The following is a 19,690-nucleotide window of genomic DNA, read 5'->3' on the forward strand; positions in this document are numbered from 1 at the left end:
AAGTACACAAGTACAACAGTTTAACATGTTTATTTCTCGTCATAACAACATGAATATACAGAGAGGGAAATGTTTACCGTGCAGCATAATAAATATATTCAGAAATATACAACTAGGGTATATGCAGAGTTTCTGCTCTGAAGTGAAAGAACATGAAAATATGTAAGTTTTTTCCTTATAATCTGTAAATAGAACCTTCAAAATCCCCCGTCACTATATTTGATAACAGTGCAACATTTTCTACAATCACATTTTACATTGAAATAATCAGGTATTACAAAAATATTGTTTGCTTTTGTTATAGCATTTTTACAAGCTGGTTAGAAATTATTTTAACAGTTGTAGTGCCATTTGATTACAATCATATGTAGCTGGATTTTTGTCCATCAAAGCAGTTCAGTCTTGTATATCTTCATATATGCAGCAGTTACACTCGTCTTTTTAATACGACTTTAATAATGTCACCGTGATATGAGTCTGAGTCATCCTAAGCACTTTTAAATCAGATTTTTTTTTCTCTTGTAATCGGTAAAAACAATCACTTGTCCAGTAGTGACTTATGATTACCACTCTACGGGTCAGGTTACATGAGAAAAGTGCAGTGTAAGATAGACAGTGTATGTAGGGCCTTAAGACCATTTGTTGTGTCATATTTTCTCAGTGTGTCTATGGCTTGGCTACAGCAGCCTGAATAACCTTGACAACTTTGTTGCAAGGCTGCAGGGGGTCATATTCTGCAAAAACGTGGCATACATTCTCCATGCCGGCTTCCACACCTTTTGCCACAAAGCCAAACATCCTGTTGAAATAAAGAAATATTAGAATTATTAATATTCGATGGATCCACGCATGAGCATGAGCATAATTTACAGTTAAATACAAAACATTCTGATTTTGTAAGTAATTAAAGTTCAAAATTACCTTGCACCAAAACTGGAACCTCTCAACCACCTGTAGGAGATTTTAAAAAAAGCTATTAAAAGAGGTGACCAACATATTCATATTCTGTGTTAACAAAAATGTAAGCCTTTTGTAAACAACAACAACAACAACAACAACAACAACAACAACAACAACAACAACAACTGGTATTCAACACTGCTAATAACATATTAAAAAAATATATATATTTTTTGTTAGTGTATCATTGTCAAAGTAATTTCATTTAACAACTCGTTGCTGTATACTCACAGTCGATTGTCTGGATCTTCTCCACTGTAGCTGAGCAGGTGAGCAGGGTAATGGCGCCTGAAGAAGAGCCTGTGAAGACAATATTATGGTAGTTAGAAATGATCAGTCTTAAAAATTGTGTGCAACAAGTGTTGCACAAGAAGCACCGTGGTTTTGTTAAGTACTGTAAGTAAAATCACAGCAGCAGGATGACAGGATGTTTTTCTTACTTCCTGTTGATGTCTGTGAGCGTAATACCCTTCGACGACACCTTCATGTTGACTATGCTTGGTGTGAAGGAACCCGGGACCTTCTCAAATGTTGAGGACACTGCCTTCTGCACGGCATGAGGGCCCGTCAGCATCTCAGTGGGGACAGCATTCAGATAGACGAAATTGGAAGCTGTGAAGAAGGCAAACGTTGCAATAGCTCGATTAGAAATTTGAACATGTTGTACATGTTAAATAGTAAATTAAGTGGAAGTCCCTCCTGGATTGTGTCACTTATCCTTTCTTTCATTCTCATAGGCAACATAGACATATTGTGAATAGATAATTTTTTTTAATGATTTGGCCGAGATTTACTATATTTATTGCTGGTATAAACAGATTTTGACCCAGGCTGCCAATGTACAGACCTATTTTTAATTTTCTTCAAAACACGAGAATATAAAGAACATATAGAAATAAGAATAAATGTATTTTATTACTTGGTTGGGTGCTTAGTTGGCAGTGGTAAAGAGTAACTTAGTACTCAAGAACTATACCCTACATAACACAATTTTGAGGCACCTGTAATGTACTTGAGTATTTCCGGTTTTGAACTTAAAACTCCATCACATTTCAAATGTAAATATTGTAAAATAAATTCTTTACATTGGTTCTACTACCCCACTATTAGTTATTTTGCAGATTTTACATACAAAATGTAGGCTTCTATCATAACAATCGATAATAAAATATGTACCAATTTTCTCGAAAAGACTACATAACTCAGTATAAGCTTCACCTCAACCAGCGACAATAGAGTGTTTTGCTTAAACTGCCTGGTGATAATGAGGATGATCCAGTAATATGATAGAGACCACAGTTTCCTAATGAGTACTTAAAATGTTACTGCTGATACTTATGAACAACTACTTGATTACAGGACTTAAGTTTTGGGGAGTATTTTATTTATTTATCTACTTATTTTAATTTTTTTTTTAGCTTTGTCAACTTTATTTACTTTTTTTATTTTTTATGTTTTTACCTTTATGCATCTGCCAGGCCCTTTTATTGAAAGTTTTCGTTAGCTCCGACCGAGTTATGTGATTGGACAAGAGGCGTCCCATGAACGTTCGAAAGAGGCAACGTCACTGGGACTTTTCGCCGTGCTTGTATCACTCCGCTTTACAGGTGTCCACCTTTTTACTCCGTAATTACGTTAGGCTAAATTACCCACCTTAACGTCCATCATTATAAACACCGCTCGACAAAGATGAAGATAATACTTTAATAAATAATATTTGAGTGAAATTACGAATGAATGGACGAAAGAAGCCTGGATGAATCACTGCAAACCTGGAGTGTTCCTATGACATCAGCTGATGTGGCAAGGTACGTCAGGTTGCTATGCTGATTAAGCTGTTAACTCATTGAAATTCACACATACCAACAAAGTGAGTGTCAGCAGACTAATTTCTAAAGTGATTACGCAATAAATGGAAACATGCAGCTTAATGTACATGATACAGAGTTGCTGGCCTGCAGCTGCCTGTTCAGTCCAAATCCTGTTGCAATAGCGGCACTATTTCTGTTGGCGGAGCCAAATGAGTAATAAAACAAACAAATCATAACTTGTCACTTTTCGCTGATTAATGGCGCCGTAGAATTGTTATATAAGGACAATTTTACACTCTAAGTCTTAAACAGCTATTTTCAGCATGAGCACTGTTGATACTCACTTAATTAGAAGTTTGTTTGAGAGACACAACTGTTAGTATTTCCTACACAACTACAAAACAATCATGTTTATAACTACAGAGGAAGAAAAGGTAAGATATCTATATGGAGATATATATAGTACTGTACATGCTATTTTAATGTTTTTTTGTCGACAAAAATGTAAATGCTTTGTATTTTGCTCCCATTTTCCACAGGTTTAAGTTAAATACGTATTTTTATCCACTCAATAGATGAATTTCTCTCAAAATTTGGTCACAAACTTTTAAAATTTGTGTTATTGAACACTTCTACTTTCCCAAGATAATTTGTTCGCCTGTCAGGTGGTAAACAGCATTATTACTAGATTCCAAGGCACACCTGTGTAGCAGCCATGCTGTTTAATCACCAAAAACAAGGGTTGCATTTAAATTTTTGTTCAGCGTATAAAGGAATATAATGCAGTATAGCTATCAGGAGTTCTGTGAGCTCTTTAAATGTGCATGTGGCACCTATTCACATCAATAATAAATGAATTTGTTTAGTATGTACCATAGTACATGCTGATCACGCATGTTGAGTTAATTTGTTTCTATTCTTTACTGTTATTTTTCTCCCACCTGTTTTATTGTCCTCTGGTGCTGCTTTGTCATTCGCCCTCTCTTGTTCTGCTGTGCCCAGATCTGTTACGGCAAAGAAGAGAATAGGTTTCCATTTTTTTAATCTTCTCACGTGCATGCCAACACACACACACAAACTGTGTCCTGCCACAATGGCCTACCTTGGGAGTGGAGCAGTAATCTGCAGGGCAAAGCGTATGCAGAAACAGTGTGCTGGTAGACGAGGGCAGAGAGACTACCTGCAATGATAACACAAAATCATACCTTTGGTTAATGACAAGTACTGTCTTATTCTCGACCACAAAGGGTAATAATAAGTGAAATATTTCACTGAATTTTTTAAAAAGTGCAGCAGATTAGGGGGACTTCACATGACTTCTTGTGTATTGTAGTGTTTTCTTGATGTGCAAAGTAATTTTGCTTTTTAAATGCATCTTAATCCATTAGCCTATATAGATCAAATCTAGCTTTAAAACCTGGACATTTTGGCATGATATCAAGACTTTTTGGGGAAAATGTGAGGTTTATTTTGTAGTGTGGGGAAATACAGAGTTAGCTTTACAACCCAGAGTTTTTGGAAGATAAAAAAGAAAGAGACAGACCGCAATACCTGATAATAGCTCCGTGGGTGTGAGAACACACCCTGTCAACTCATACCTATTGAACAAAGAATAAGATCCACCCACCGATGCCCACCCACATCCTTATAGGCTAGACACGGCTGACTCAGGTCTGGTGGGGCATCATGAGCCAGACCACGATGTGTACTCAGACTGAGTGGGCGAGTGAATTTTTGAGTGAGTTTTAAAGAAAATGATCGCTTCTAGATCAGCAACAAAGTGGTATTGTTTCCCTTTACTTACCAAAGTATGGTTCCTGAGAAGAGCCTCTGATGCGTACTCCCTTTGCTGATGATTCAATGAGGAAGTGTCTGACGACATCTGAATTGCTCTCTGTCGGAAAAAAACATATTACGTGCAGTCAGTGGAGTAAAACTACAATGAATGATAGTTATACATGAAAGCCGTGGCACTGGCAGTTATTTTATATGTTGTGTGACTGGTCCTCATAATAATTTAGTGATTTGGTTTATTAGAAAGAGAAAAATGATTATGAAGAAAAAACATGACGATTACGCAGCCAATCATAATGCAAACTAAGGGTGGGAGAAAAAAAAATTGATAAAGTGTAGTATCATGATATTATCGATACACAAACTCCAAGTTTAAATTTTTGTATTATATAAAAGATATTATGCATATACAAATTAAACTTTTGGTAACCTACTACAGTAATAAAAACAACTGATTTTTCAGTCCACTAGATACATTTTGCTGCATTAAAAATTAATTAAATTAAAAATTATTGAGGGGAGATGAACAGATGAAAGACTTTATTGTTATTGATTAAACAGATGCTTCCTTAGGGGACATAATTTGCAGTTTTGCAGATGTTTCCTTAGGGGACATAATTTACTAAAATAAGGTAACAAATCACAATATATATTAACGCAGTACTTCACAAAACGCCGAAAATTGCAATAATATTGTATTGTAACTTGAGTATTGTGATAATGTGGAGTAGCTGGGCCTCTGCTGATTCCCACCCCTTGTGCATACATTGACAAAATAAAAAATAGACATTAAAATATTTCAGAATATTCACTTTACATAACAGGAATATCCTGTAACATGATACCCTGTTACCTATATATGTTTTACCTCATGTCAACTATAATAAATCAGTACTTTTTAACTGATTTTGGGTTTTTTGGGTTGTTTTTTTTTTTTCAAATAAAACTTAAAAATACTGCTCTTTAGGAATGCATCTGTCTGTGTCTGCTCCATCAGTCAGGCTTAGCAGTTTGTAATAGGCGCATCCAGTAAAGACCTCTGTCCTCCTCTCTGCATATAAGCTTTGACTTATTTTAGACTTTCTTTCAATGTCTCTCTTAAATCTTACATTTTGTATAATCTTAAGGAATAATAATTTTGTTCGACAATATTTATATTACACTACAAGTAGTTCCTCAAAATAACACTGATGTCGGAAGGAAAAAGAAGATTGTAGCGACATCCTTTGACCAAGCATAATTATGTTTTCTAATTATAAATCAGGTCTAATTCAGCAGAGAAATATTGTAACAGTGAACGCACTGCACACTGAAATGGTCTCAGTGCCTGACACAGTGCTCACATGTCTTTCATATCCTGTATCACTAAAAAAGTTGAAAAATAGAAATCTACAGATGAGGAGAACTTTAAAACTTTCGTGAGTGAGGTCCATTTTTTCCTCTGGGATTGCTTACAGTGCCGTAAACAGCTGGTTTTCTTTTCTGTTTACACAGCGTATACTGTGGATGGAAAAAATAACAGCGCTGTCTCCTGGCTCGCCGCAGATAGAACTGGATATCATCAGACATGCCCGTTCACATCAGCAGAGTTCGGTAAGTGACTCGCTGTGCCTTTCAGTTCTCTGGTTTAAACAAATGACGTCAGCAGCACCGAGCTGAACTGCGTTCTTGCTGTTTGTCTGTGGTAGTTGTGGCGTTCGTCTTTCTTGTATCTGACTAAACACAAGTCATTCAGAAGGAGTCACTGACTGCTAAGAGTTTACCTGGGTAGGGGATAGCAGTGAAGTTGGCAGCTGTCTGTTCCACCTTCATAGCCAAACCAAAACTGCCTCTGTAGGAGGTGCTGTCTCTCACCACAAATGTCCCTGGGTCTCTGTCCTTTATCAGGGCTTCAGCTAGAATAAAATCAAACACTTGAAGTTACAAATGTGTGTTTATTTATCTGTACTGCTGAAAAATCATTCATCCCTGAATGAAAAAAACACTAGATCCAACATGATGACATATGATAATGGGCTATATAAATAAAACTGACTTGACTTGACATATTGTCAGAGCGTGAGTAAAGCTGCTGTGTCTTTACTGAGGTTCTTAGATTCTCACCTTGTGCTCTGCTGATATGTGGACGAAACCAAAACTTTGAAGTGTCCATGACAAACTTCATTGAAGGCTGGCTGCCACTAAAACGGGCTTGGAAACCTAAATGATAAAAACATGGCACTCGGGTCAAATACTGTTTGAAATATGATAGATGCAGGAAAAACACACTACTATAAGATGTGTGACTCACTGTGAGGAGACGATGGCTTTGAGCTGGACACAAGGATGTTCTGCATCAGGTCAGGTTCTGGTGCAGGAGACTGCATGTGCAGATCTGACTGTGGTGCGCCGTTGACTAGCACAACTGGAATATCACTGAAAGACCCAGAGAGCGAAGCAGGACTGCTCTGTACTCCTCTGCTGTGAAGCTCGTGTCCTCGCCTCAGCAGCGGAGGCTTTTCTGGGCTGTGCCTGTTATCAAGTGGCCTTACTCTGGCAGCATCTGTGAAGGTGCCGATAGTCTCTGGAGAGTCAGGGTCTTCACTGGTCAGCGACAAGTTGCTGTGAAGGGAGAGAGAGGACATATTGCAAATTAACCGATCAATACACTGTATCAGTAAACGTTAACTTCACAGTCCTTTAAATTGTAATGGCATTAATGTATTCCATTTTCTTTCATAAAGAGAAAAGGAAACATATTTTAAAATTTGGCAACGCATTGCTTTTGGTGATATGGTTAGAGCTGGTTTTTAATTTAAGACTGTTATTACAGCTCTCAAACTTTTGTTCATGTCACACAAGATTAAGTCGAGTGAACTGGCCCTGCTTACTGAGGAGCAGGGCAGGAAAAGGTCCTAAAAATAGGGAGACTCCCGCAGAAATTGGGAGGTTTGCTCATATTACACTGAAATGGTAGGCTAAAACGTGGTTTTTAGAACATTTGATGGGAGAAATTGGCAACGCTGTAACAGAATCTTGGTTTATTTTTAATCTGCACTACTTAGTTCGTAGTTTTTTGGCCTCTGTTTTCACTGTGCATGAAGCAGTATGGCTCCTGTTTACAAACTCTTGCTGTTAAGCTAAACTAAACATTTAAACATGCTTCTGAAATATTTTAGGACAAAATAGGAAGCGCAGTAACATTATCTTCTACATTATTTTATATTTGATCGTTTTTTACTATTTGGATTTTGGTCTGAGTTTGAGAGAAAGAGAGAGAGGGAGGTGGGTCTGTCTCTTGATCTGTTTTTACTCTCTTTGTGTCCATGGTCACTGGTTAGATAGAGAAACATTTACCACAGTTCATCTACACACACTACCCTCATTGTTTTCAAACAAAGCCGGTTGGAAAACTGGCAAAGTGTCCCATTAATGCAGCACATTCAAGGTTGTTAGCATATTTAAAAGATGCATCCTGTAGATTTGTTTGATGGAAGGCCTTGCTTTGATCGTGAGTTTTACCTGCCGAGGATGTAGCTGGTGTCTGAACATGTTGACATGGAGTGAAGCGAGGCAACGCTGTTTCTGTTGGAGCATGACAAGCGCAGGCATCCTTGGCTCCCCTCTGGTTTCGGTGACTGATTTCGTCGGGGTGCGCTTCCAAATGGCAGCGGAGGCAGTGAGGACGACGGGGAGCTGGAGAACACCACTGTGCCGTGGGGACTGCAGCTGGATGTAGGGATGGGTATACTGGGCGACACAGGTGGGACTACAGTGGGCTGGGTGCAGGGATAACATCCTCGAGGGACCAACACGCACTGGGGGACATCTTCGTCTGAGTCGTCTGAGTCGTCTGAGAACGGAGAGGAAAGTGTTTGCAAAAGCTCAGAAAACTGATAATGAAATGTCACTGACACACTGAGTGGAAAAACCCTTTGTGTTCCATGATTTCTCTGACTTCAGGCTGTGGTTTTCTGTTAGCGAAAAGGGCTTGGCCTCCGTATGTAAACACATAGTTGCCGAAGCTCACCTGATAAAGGCATCAATATTTCTCATGCATGTACTTGCTCGCACAGCTCAGGCTGTTCCTTCCAGTCTAAATGCTTTGAATTGTGCATTTCTGCTGTTGCGATGAAACCAAATCACTTAGAGGAGTCCCGACATGTTCTTGTGCACCGTATGATGTATCTGCCTCGATGTGTTGAGGGTAACTGAGTGAATCTATGCCCTCAGGGACAAACTGCAGCTTGTGGTCAATGTGTTATAGGTGCCGTCTGCCGCCAAAGTTGCAAAATAATGACTAATGTTGAAATTGAAATAGCAAAATGTGTCTGAGACTACGTGCAGGTGCTGTGGTGTGTCATGTTTCCAAGGGAAATACTTTATTTTGCAACAATAGCATACAAGTCATCAACACAGTGCATGGAGTTTGTCTGACCTTGTAAAAAAGATTTCCCCAACTTAAATCCATGCAATCTTTTGGCAGGTCTGACTTGCCTTTCATTGTTATTCATGAATGCTCTGATGAAGGTCTGACAGATCGAAAGCTCAGATTAAAGTGAAACACTGCATAGATGTAAATGTGCTGTAATCTTCTTTTACAAGTTTAGACTTTTTTTAGTGTTTCCAGCACCTTGCCAAAACAAAAAAAGCTGTGTTGAGCAATGGCCATACTGTACTGTCTTTTTAATGAAAATGAACTTTATCTTGCCTTCTCACCACTGTTGCTTGGTTTCCTTCAACACACATAGCTCTTTCATAAAATAGAGCCAAACACCTGCAAAGAAAAGATGAGCAACAGGAAATCCATATATACGCTTAGTTGACTGTTGTGCACACATTCTGATCGGAGCACATCTGAGTGAAGACAAAGCTGTATGTCCCACCCTCATGTGTGTGTACCTCAGTGTGCTTCACCCTGTCTGCAGTCTGATATGTGCAGGGTGTGGTGCTAACATTGGCAGTAATCCCAGAACAGCTGAAGTGGTGTAATTACCCCATGATATTTTTTTTAACTACCTCAGAAAGGGCGGGTAAATTTCCAAAGTCCCAGACTATGTGTACTATTTCTTTTTATACGGGTGACTGTAGTTTTACTGTCGTCTGTGTCAGGCCTCTGCATGTTGGAGGCTGTCATGTGTTGCACTTCAGCTCAGTTGCATAGAGAAAATATTTCCATTCTATGTTTCTGAAAACCACAAATACATTAGATTTGTGTGTTTAATGTGTATCATATCAACATTTCTAAAGTGATGTAATATTTGAGCTGACTTTGTGTTCGTAAATAGTCACTCTCAGTGCCAGAGCACACTCTGATACAAACTTTACTTTAAGTAAATTCAAAGCGCTGTTGGAATATACCATGTGGTTATCCAGAGCACTACACTCTCAGAGTGGCTGAGCCCGCTCTGGACACTCTGTCTGAGAAGATGGAGCAGCGGAGTGAATGTGTGATGAATTTGAAATGTGAATGAAAAGATTCTTAAACTCTAATTTGCAAAGACTCATAGCTTTTCTTTGATTCTTTTGTATTTCATTTCACTTTGTAAATACAAACTTTTTGTCATTTGTTCATTTTTATAAATGTATGCAATCTTTGTTTTTCTTTTTTTCATTTTTTTTTATGAATGATTATAGTTGTTTAATAGGGGAGTTACTGCTTAGGCCATTTTTGGCTTCTTACCTCTCCTGCAGTGTTTAAACTTTTTTAAAATTTTCTTCTTCTGTCTTTTCTATACATAAGTATGTGCAAATAAAAGTAAAATAATACAATTTTTCATTAATTAATTGACAATTTCATTAATTTTCCTTCATTTTAGCATATAGCATCAGATTGGATTTACAAACGCACCCTTAGTCATTGGTAGGTGGAGGGGATGGGGATGGATGATGGAAGTTTTGCCGATCTGCAGATCACTGCTGCACAATGTTCGAGACCAACAAACAACAAAATTGGTTGTTTTGTAGCAACTCACTGCTGCGTGCAACACATGTTTTGATTGTGGTGGCCAGCTACAAATAAATGAATGTGTTGGAAACCCTGCAAAGAAACCAAAGAACGTACCTGTAGGTGGGCTGATGCACATGGGACTTTTGTTGACCTCAATGGGTCTAAATGTCGGATCCATTTCCATGATGAGCTGGTTGAGATTATCCAGGGAAATATCAAGCTCAGGGTTGCCATGGTTGTTGCTGGGCTCTGTGACAATGGGATGCTGATTGACTGTCTGCTGCGCTGAGTCCAGGCGGATAGTTTGACCCACTCTCAGGACGTGTTTGGGTATCATTGGGGACATGCCTTTAGCTGCAGGCATCATGTTAGGAGAGCTCACTGTCTTCTGGGACTTCTGCAGACCAAGATACAATGGAGAGAGATCGGTTACACGGTCTTCACTGGAATGAAAGCCTCGCTTTTGTCCTCTTCGTAAAACAAACCCATCAATAGCTTTTTCCCAGACACTCATATTCATAGAAAATAGTACATTTGGCCGTGGTTACTTACTATACTTAAACACCTATCTCAAATTTCTTAAAGTTTCTTCTAAAGCAAAAATTCAAGGTACCTGTACCCCAACTTGAGTACTGCCATTTCATGCTACTCTGTACTTCTATTTCTCAGAAGAAAATATTGTACTTTTTACCTCACTGCATTTTCCTGACAGCTTTAGTAACTGTCAGTTTACAGGTTTCCATCCCCTTCCCGTCCAGTGAAAACCATTTATCTCCAGATGTGTTGATTTTAAATGTTTGTGATAAACTGAAGGATAAAGTTGCTTATCTACCTGAGCATGCACATCTACTTTACTCCTTGACTGCCTGTCAGACTTTAACACATACTTCCATAATATAACATAGACAGCAGCAATATTAATCCATGTGCATCATATAATCAAACACTGATAGGGAACACTTTACCGCGCAATGAATACATTAACATTTCATGCTTTAAGTACTTTTTGATGATAAACTTCCTTCACTTAAGTTAGGTTTTGAATGAAGGAGTTTTATTTAAAGTTGATGAAAAGTGTGGTATTTGTACTTTTACTTAAGTAAAGGATCTAAATACTTCTCCCACCACTGTAGTGATTAAAACACAGCTTGCCAACATTTGCAGTGATATTTTAAGATTTGTGTTCTTTATAAAGGTTTGGTTAGTTTATTCACTGGAGTTATGAAGTAAATAACTTAAAAGCTGTGGTTGAAGTTAACAAAGAAAATAAACAGTATGTGTGTGACAGTGCGTAAGTCAGTATTTGAGGGCCTCCCCATGTTTCTCAACTCTGATGAATAATGACACAGTCTAATAAAAGCCTTACTCCAGCGCTGATATCAGCATGAATCTGTTCAGGAAGGGCGTGTCATTTAGGGGATGATCAGAGTGTCTCCCTCGCCTTGTTTGAGATGAGGAGTGGTGCTCAGTGAGTCACAGAAGTGACCAGTGGTAACCATGACAACACTATTGTTTTCCTACAACAGCCGTAACATATTTTAAAGTGCTCTACAAATAATATTTCAGATCATGTAGAATGTATTTTACTTTAACAAGCACCCATTAAGTTTCGCAATGCCATACGTTGGTCTATAACTCAATATGCCATGAAATATCATTGGTATATAAGCTGCAGTGCTACTTTTTAACTATTTAGCATTTCTCATCTTAGGAAATGAGATCATACATGTCATGTATGTTTTGCTTTAATGTCACTTTTTATGCTCTTGCTAAGATCTGCTGAAATACTACTACTACTACTACTACTACTACTACTAATAATAATAATAATAATAATAATAATAATAATAATAATTTAAATAATACTAATAAAAACACAGTCTAAAGACTACATTGATAATGAACAGGGAGCAATTCAAGTAAAATTAAGCATTGTTGACATATTTGTTCAAAGCTTGCTAATATGTAGACCGGTCATGCACTGATTATCTGTCTTTAGTTAAAGTAAAGAAATCTCATCTTACCTTGTTTTCTTCTGGCCAACACTCAGTGGTTGTAAAGCTGTGTTTCTCTCAGGCTGCTCACTCTTTTACTGTGACGTTTCTCATGTTGCCTGCTTTTATTAATGAATTCCCAGCCCTTTTTCCTGTGAGCCAATCAGCAGTGAGGATCACTGATCCCTGCGGTTCCAACTGATGACGAAATCTCAGCAGTGTTAAGTTTATGCCTGGAGGGGTGTTTTTTTTTTTTTTTTTTTATTATACAAGGCTGTGGCTTAATTCTTAGGAAAGCTATCAGAAGAGATTCATTTTATTTCCACGAAGCAGGCAGACACCTTTGCCTATTTTTAAATGACTTTTTTACAGTAAGCGCCCCCTCCTTTTTTAATCATCGTTTTACCGAATATGAATACAGTCGGAATTACAGTTAGCGCTTCAGCTTGTTCGGCTTAACTGATGAAAGCCCATTTGTCTGTACCTGACCGTGTTCACAGGAAGTCCCACTTTCCACTTTACGTGTTATCTTTGTGATTCTGTGTGGTAGGCCATAAACATCACTGGCCCAGCTTATTATTGTGATGATATTTTCTCTGTTGTGAAATTCTGAACCTCTTTTTTAAAATTTTAATTAGTTTAAATCTTGACTGAACAATCTTGTCTCGTAGAAATTACATTTGTATGTTATTTAACAGATTTCTCAATTACGCTGATGGAATCGCTGCCTGGATAGAGTACCCCAGGAATAAGTCCTTATTGGATATTTTTTAGAAGTGAGGATTTTTTTTAGCATCTGTTATTTAGTATTTATTTTTAAGATTTTTTATTACACATGTGCTTTTATGTATTCGGGGTGGATGATTAATCTGTGGATTCGATCAGAGCTAATCAGATCATATTGATGGATGAGAGGAGATGCTGCTTTACAGGCGGTGAATGCAAACTTTTGGACCCAGCTCTATGAATGGTGTCACGTTAAGTGTGCGCCCACCGTTCTGCTGACTCGTCTGTGCCCAGAGTACGCTCTGTGCTCAGAGACTGTGGTGCAATGCATAACCAAATGGTATACATATTTCAGTTACTCCCCTAATGAACAGTCAAGCTTCAAAAATATAAAATCAGTATGTGGCTGTAGATGCTTTGATCATGGTTAGCCACTACAAATGAATGTGTGGGAATCCCTGCTATGCCTGGTTGCACTCTGTGTCCCACTTAGAAAAGTATGAGTGATCAAAACTGTGACATGGTCACACCTCAAGAGCTTTTTTTATTGCTTCTGTAAATTTAAAATGTCTGTGTTATTAATCCACATTAATTGGGTGAATGCAACATTTTAATACTGGTGTGTAATCTGTAGTCCAGTTTCAGTAAATTAAATCTAATGTAATCCTCTTATTATATTGCACATAGGTCATAATTTAGAAAAGAGACTGTGATTTGTTTAGTGAGTCTATTCTACATGATTTGGTGTTCTCCAAAATGTTTAGTTAAACCACTGTAGATTTTTTTAATCAATACCATTGGTTTATTAAAATACTGAACACTGTAGCCAATACAAACAATAACAAAGCCCTTTTTTACAAAAAAAAAGTGAAAGATTGGATATGATCCACAGGAGAGGGAGAAAAAAAAGTACAGAAGACTAAACAATAGAGTCAGCTCAGATTCCAATACGTAACACCAGATGTTACAATGATAATGTGCAAAAAGTACGATCAAAAAAAATCCCCGCAGCATGATGGCAAAAACACTACACCCCGCCTACTTCAGGAAGGGTTTCCAAATATGTACATAATTGGGCTGCTATTGAATGTGATAAAATCAGAAAGTACTCAAATGGCCCTAAATCAAACAGATCTATCTGCCAACCTTGAGCAGTTGGTATTTTATCATTAATCTACTGCAGTAAAATAGTCTTCCTTGCAGCATAAGTAAGAATAGTTTCTGTGATGTTACATGTCTGCTTTGGAGGCTCAGGATAAGGGACACCGGGTCCATCTCCAATTCTGAACCCAATATTTTCTTTCAATAGTTTCAGGTAGCACATTAGACCAGTACCTCTGCAGCTTACAGCATGACCAGAGCCAATTTCTGTCTTTCATTTACAGCACGTGTGAAAGAGAAGGGCTAAAATTATGTCTTTAGTTGGGGGATATATGCAATGACTCAAGGGCACAGGCACATGTGAAACCAAGGGTTCAGCAGTCCTTTGCCATGTTTCACATCAAATGCTTAATTTCTTGCTTTCTGGCTAATTTTTATGCACCAATTTATGCATTTCCTGAATCAGTTTATGGTGTGAATGTCTTGAATTTTGTCAAAACGAAATCCTCTGCTATTTTTATGTTTTCATTGGGCAGGATAAATTCACATGTTCTAAATATAAAGGGGGACGTGTGCCCTGAGGTCATCCCAAAATCGACACCTGGGCATTCACCTGTAGATCCCGTAAACATACACATTATTTTAGCCCAAAAAGAAAAACAAAATAGGGGCAGCCTGGTCGAGCGTGCTCTAGAGTGCTAAATGGTCCCTACAGTTTGATTCTGAGTATCAGCCCTTGTCTGCATGTTGCCCCCCTCTCTCTGCATTTTCGTATTTATTTGTCCAATACAATAAAAGCAATAGCCGAAAAAAAAATCTGAAAAAAAGACATAAACAAACAGCTAAAACAGCTAAAAAAAAGCATTAAATTGTAATTTATGTTAACCTCTGTTATGTACATGTAACTTTTTTTTTTTTTAATTTAACTTTTATTTTAATGTTCAACAATCCACTGCGTGGTCTGCAGGCGTGAAAAGGTAATTTTCCACATTGAAACGGCTTTAAGGAGAGAATGTGGTGGTGGTCTCTGTGTCGGTGGCGCCTGAGCTCCTCCTCCTGTCACAGGTATACTTGAAGAACCTCTCCTGGCTCATGCAACCCAATTTCTTCAGTAGCTTTAAGACATCGTTACGAAACTTCACACCGATAAAGGCGTAGACGAAGGGGTTCAGGCAACACCGCAGGAAAGCCAGGCACTGGGTGACATCCTCGGCATAAAGGAGTCTGTTCTCGAAGTTGCAGTCTAAGCTTCCTCCTTTTGCTGTGACAACTGTGTTTAAGAATAACACCAGGTTATAAGGCACTTGGCAGATGAGGAAGACGGCCACCACAGCGAGAATCACCTTGATGGCCTTATTCCGTTCAAAGCCACGAGCCTGGTAGAGTTTTTGGACAATGCTGCTGTAGCAGACGCTCATGACCAGGAGCGGGAGGGCAAAAGCCAAAACAATCTGGCTCGCCTGGATGCTGATGCGGAGCTTATCAGAACTGCTGGAGTAAGGGGTGCAGGTGCGGTTATTGATCGTGGTGTACCTCATTTCTGGTATGGAGAAGAGTAGTGCCATCACCCAGATGACCGCCGATGACACTTTGCTGAGAAACACTGCTTGGGTGCGGTAGCGGTGAGCGGATACGGCCTTGGCGATGACGAAGTAGCGTTCCACACTGATGAAGGAAAGAATGAACATGCTGCTGTAGAAGCTGACCTTGTAAATCGTGTGTATGACTTTGCACACCAGCAGGCCCAGTAGCCATTCTGTCATTGAGTTGGCTGCCCAAAAGGGGAGCGACAGAGCAAAGAGCAGGTCTGCAAAGGACAGGTTGAGCAGGAACACATCTGTCATGGTCTTGAGACGCTTGAAGTAGAAGAAAGTAAGGATGACCAGGAGGTTCCCTGTCAGCCCCAGGAAGCAGATGACGAAGTAGAAAGTGGGCATGAACCAGCGGCGGAACTGGCGGTTGGATTCTTTCACACAGAGCTCAGGATAGCCGTCATAATCCCAAGTGAAGCTGTAGTCGCTGTAGCTCTCGTTAGCCATGTAATAGCCCGCATTGGTTGTATTTAAATCACCCTCAGACAGGCAAGACTGAAATCAAAGACAAATCAAATGATCAAATATAAGAAAGTAAAGCAACTTTCACATAATTAATCAGAGAAAAAAACAAGTCACCTGCTTTACACCTTCACAAACCACTTCCTTAGAGGAAATGGTGTTCATGAGTGGAAGATTGTGGTTAGTTGCCTGCTGCTTAAACCTCTAAGTGGGTACAAATCGCTACAAACATGTTAACATTTTAATCTTCATGTTTAAGGCTGTAATAAGAAGGTGATTTTTTTTCTTACCGTAAAGTTCATCAACCATATCAGCAGCACAGAAGGCAGAAGGTTTTGAAGATCTAAAAAACACGTGGAGTGAAATTTTAAAAGATCAAGAGCAGTAATTGTATGATTTAACATATCCTCAATAAGCATAGCACAGTGTAGATGACCATAATTATGATCATTTTGATGTAAGAGTGCCCTCCAGGCAAGGAAACACTTGATTTTGGCAATTTTTTTTTTTTTTTTACCTTTTTTAGAATACAGTGATCTGCTCTTTATGAATGCACATCTCCATTACCTAAAGAAGCTGGATATTGTATACCATCGCACTTTATTTTTTATTACTGGCCGTGGAAACGACTGTGCTCTTAATGCTACTATGTAGCCTTGTCTGTGTGTCTGCAGACTTGTACATTGGTTGCTTTTTACACATAAATCTCAGCTTGCACTAGTCCTTGAAATCTGTGAACTTGCGTAAAAACTAAAGTCAGTATGGCCTGTGGTCTCACAAAATCGTGCAGGTGTTGGTTCCCATGATTTGAACTGAACTATGGAAAGAAAGCCTTTAAATATGCTGACCTGTCTCCCTGGGATAATTTACAGAAGGACCTTTAATTGTCGTAATGCAGCCAATAGCATTTTTATCAGACCCTCTCTCCCTGGTGCATGCCTACATCTTTTATACATGTGTAGTCTCCCCGCCAACATTTAGATAATGAGGCACAGAGAACTACCATTATCACTGTGAATTTATTGAACAAAAGCAACCCTTATCATTAGGACCTTTGTGTGGAAAATTGGTGGAATTCCCCTTTAAATGCCAGCCTCCTGTTCATGTTTTCTGTTTTGCATGTGTTTTGAGATTACTGGTGAGATTGTCATGCTTATTATTGGAAGTAAAAGGCTTCCTGTGCAGGCAGTGTTAAAGTGGTTTTAAACTAGCTCATTGAAAAAAAAAGGACCTAGTTCCGTATTTTTACAAAAGCTACTCATAAAGTGTGCAGTCAATGACAGATACATAACATATGATTTACTACACTTACTACACAATACAGACTGTGCTTTAGCCAGATAACATGTTTTTAAAACACCTATTTGCGTTTTCTTTAATGAAAAATTCCCATTATGCTGCTACTACAGAGGCGGAAACAATTATAGCACTGATACAGCTTCGAATCATTTTACACTTTTCACTTGTTAAATGTAGTTTAAATGAACGGAAAAAGAATCAGATTGACTGGAATGGCCAAGTATGTTAGCACATACAAGCAATACATATACATACATGTGTGTATATATATGTGTGTGTGTGTGTGTGTGTACACAGAACACACTGTCCCTGGGAGACAAAATAACACTGATTAATTTGATACCAGAAAAGTTTATACAACCTCAAATTACAGGTTATATGTTTCAGATTTGCTTTAAACATTGCTAGGATTAACATTTCAGTGTTACTTGAGATTATCTTTCAAATGAAAAACTTTGGATGTTTTTTTTGTACATGTATTAATTTACTACAGCAAACACATAACCTTGTAACTAACATTATTTTAGCTTTGAGAAGGTACTTACCGCTGACACAGGTCATGTTGGCTGAGAATAGCACGCTGTCGATAAAGCCACTAACAAAGATGAGTGAGTGTCTGTTTGATGGTGGTTTCCCTTTGTTGAAATGAAGCAAAGACTGCTGCGCCCAAGCTTTTCTTCACAGCTCTGCAGGTACCATGTGAGAGAACTCACAAAACCACAGTCTTGATTTGAAATGGGAACAAAAACTTTTTTTTTTTTACAGTAATTGAAGTCTTTATTTCAAACATGTAGTGTAATATAAAGTATAATGCCACAAAATTAGAAAATAAAATATAAATAAAAAACCTAAATACCAACAAAGTACAACAAGAAAAACAACAAAAAGGTGGCGCAACAATGTACTGCTATATGTTGACTGACCACTGTGTCTCAAAAATATCCACTAACTGTAAAGCTCAACAGGCTTTACAGTCATATATTACAGAGCATTTTCTGTTATTTGTGAAGATTGAAGGGCTTGATCAGTTTTCAGTTATAACTCATGTTTCCATGAAAGGAAAAATACCTGAGAAGTAGCAAAGGCCTATTCATTACACAAATCTTATGCAAATTTGTTAAATCAGGGAAAACCTGTGGCTTTCTGTCGTAGAGCGACAGTTTGATCTCTGAACCCCAAACGCTGCCGTCAGTAGATAATTATCTGATAGTGCTCAGAAACTGTTTTCCATCATGTAATTATGATTATTATTGTTTCTGTTAGTATTGCTATATTACTCTCATAATTATACTCAGCATCTGCCTTACTTATTGCCTAACCTATCTGACTTATCACCATTGTTTGAAATAAGAGTAGCTGTGCACACATGCAAACACATTATCCTCACACTCATATATGACAAAGTCAGCAGCATCAAATTGATTTATGCCTGACTCGCTCTTGTACTCACCCCCTCACTCTGTTTATTCCATCATGTCATCTCTGTTTTTTTTATCATTATTGTATTTTTTTATTTTTTTTATTTATTCTTAAAAAATCAGAAGAAAATGTTTAAAAAACACCAATAATATCACAGATCTGACTTAGATGACACCTGTCTGCTCATGTCCAGACATGCCATAGCCAGTGTCCCTCCCCTAACATTTTTACAAATTTATATATTTATTTATTTATTTATTGTCATTATTTATTTTTCTGTCACACGGATACAGTGATCTACCTAACCCTTTGAAACCGGGACACTTGGCTCGATGTCTTTGAAAAAAATGGGAAGAAGGCAATGAAGCTAAAGAAGAAATGACCCAAAAATCAGCATGTAAAAAATACAAGAAAATTACCTGAAAATTAGCAAACGAACAAATAAAGGAGGAAATGATATGAAAAAGTAATTAAAAGTAAAATATATTTTTTATTTAAAAACTACAAAAGTATTTATAGGTTTAAAAAACAAATAAAATTTTCTTTATCTACTATTTTTTTCTACTACTACTACCTTTTTCTCCATGTTTTCGAAAGAAATCA

General features: G+C 38.0%; 3 protein-coding genes across 3 annotated transcripts in view; 1 reads left to right on the plus strand and 2 right to left on the minus strand.

Annotated features, from left to right (window-relative positions):
• Positions 1–14: 14 nt before the first annotated feature.
• Positions 15–12,691, minus strand: LOC121942619 (tensin-4-like). Its single transcript, XM_042485881.2, has 13 exons — positions 12,519–12,691; positions 10,609–10,891; positions 8,067–8,397; positions 6,856–7,166; positions 6,669–6,764; positions 6,329–6,460; positions 4,576–4,665; positions 3,874–3,951; positions 3,713–3,775; positions 1,401–1,572; positions 1,192–1,260; positions 922–951; positions 15–799 (listed from the first exon to the last, which is right to left on the minus strand). Exons 2-13 carry the CDS (start codon positions 10,859–10,861, stop codon positions 667–669), a joined length of 1,758 nt encoding a protein of 585 aa, XP_042341815.2. The 5' UTR covers positions 10,862–10,891; positions 12,519–12,691; the 3' UTR covers positions 15–666.
• Positions 6,066–19,690, plus strand: part of LOC121941541 (zinc finger protein Aiolos-like) — a 69,725-nt gene continuing 56,100 nt past the window's right edge. The window contains exon 1 of the mRNA XM_088072754.1: positions 6,066–6,158. The gene's annotated coding sequence lies outside the window, so the exon portion shown is untranslated. The remainder of the gene's footprint in view (positions 6,159–19,690) is intronic.
• On the minus strand, positions 13,994–18,365 carry ccr7 (chemokine (C-C motif) receptor 7). Its single transcript, XM_042485340.2, has 3 exons — positions 18,214–18,365; positions 16,660–16,712; positions 13,994–16,402 (listed from the first exon to the last, which is right to left on the minus strand). The coding sequence occupies exons 1-3, from the start codon at positions 18,227–18,229 to the stop codon at positions 15,317–15,319; spliced, it is 1,155 nt and encodes a 384-aa protein (XP_042341274.2). The 5' UTR covers positions 18,230–18,365; the 3' UTR covers positions 13,994–15,316.

The sequence above is a fragment of the Plectropomus leopardus genome, chromosome 3 (genome assembly GCF_026936395.1).
Source record: "Plectropomus leopardus strain MGB_pleo_1.0 chromosome 3, ASM2693639v1, whole genome shotgun sequence".
Taxonomy (NCBI): Eukaryota; Metazoa; Chordata; class Actinopteri; order Perciformes; family Serranidae; genus Plectropomus; species Plectropomus leopardus.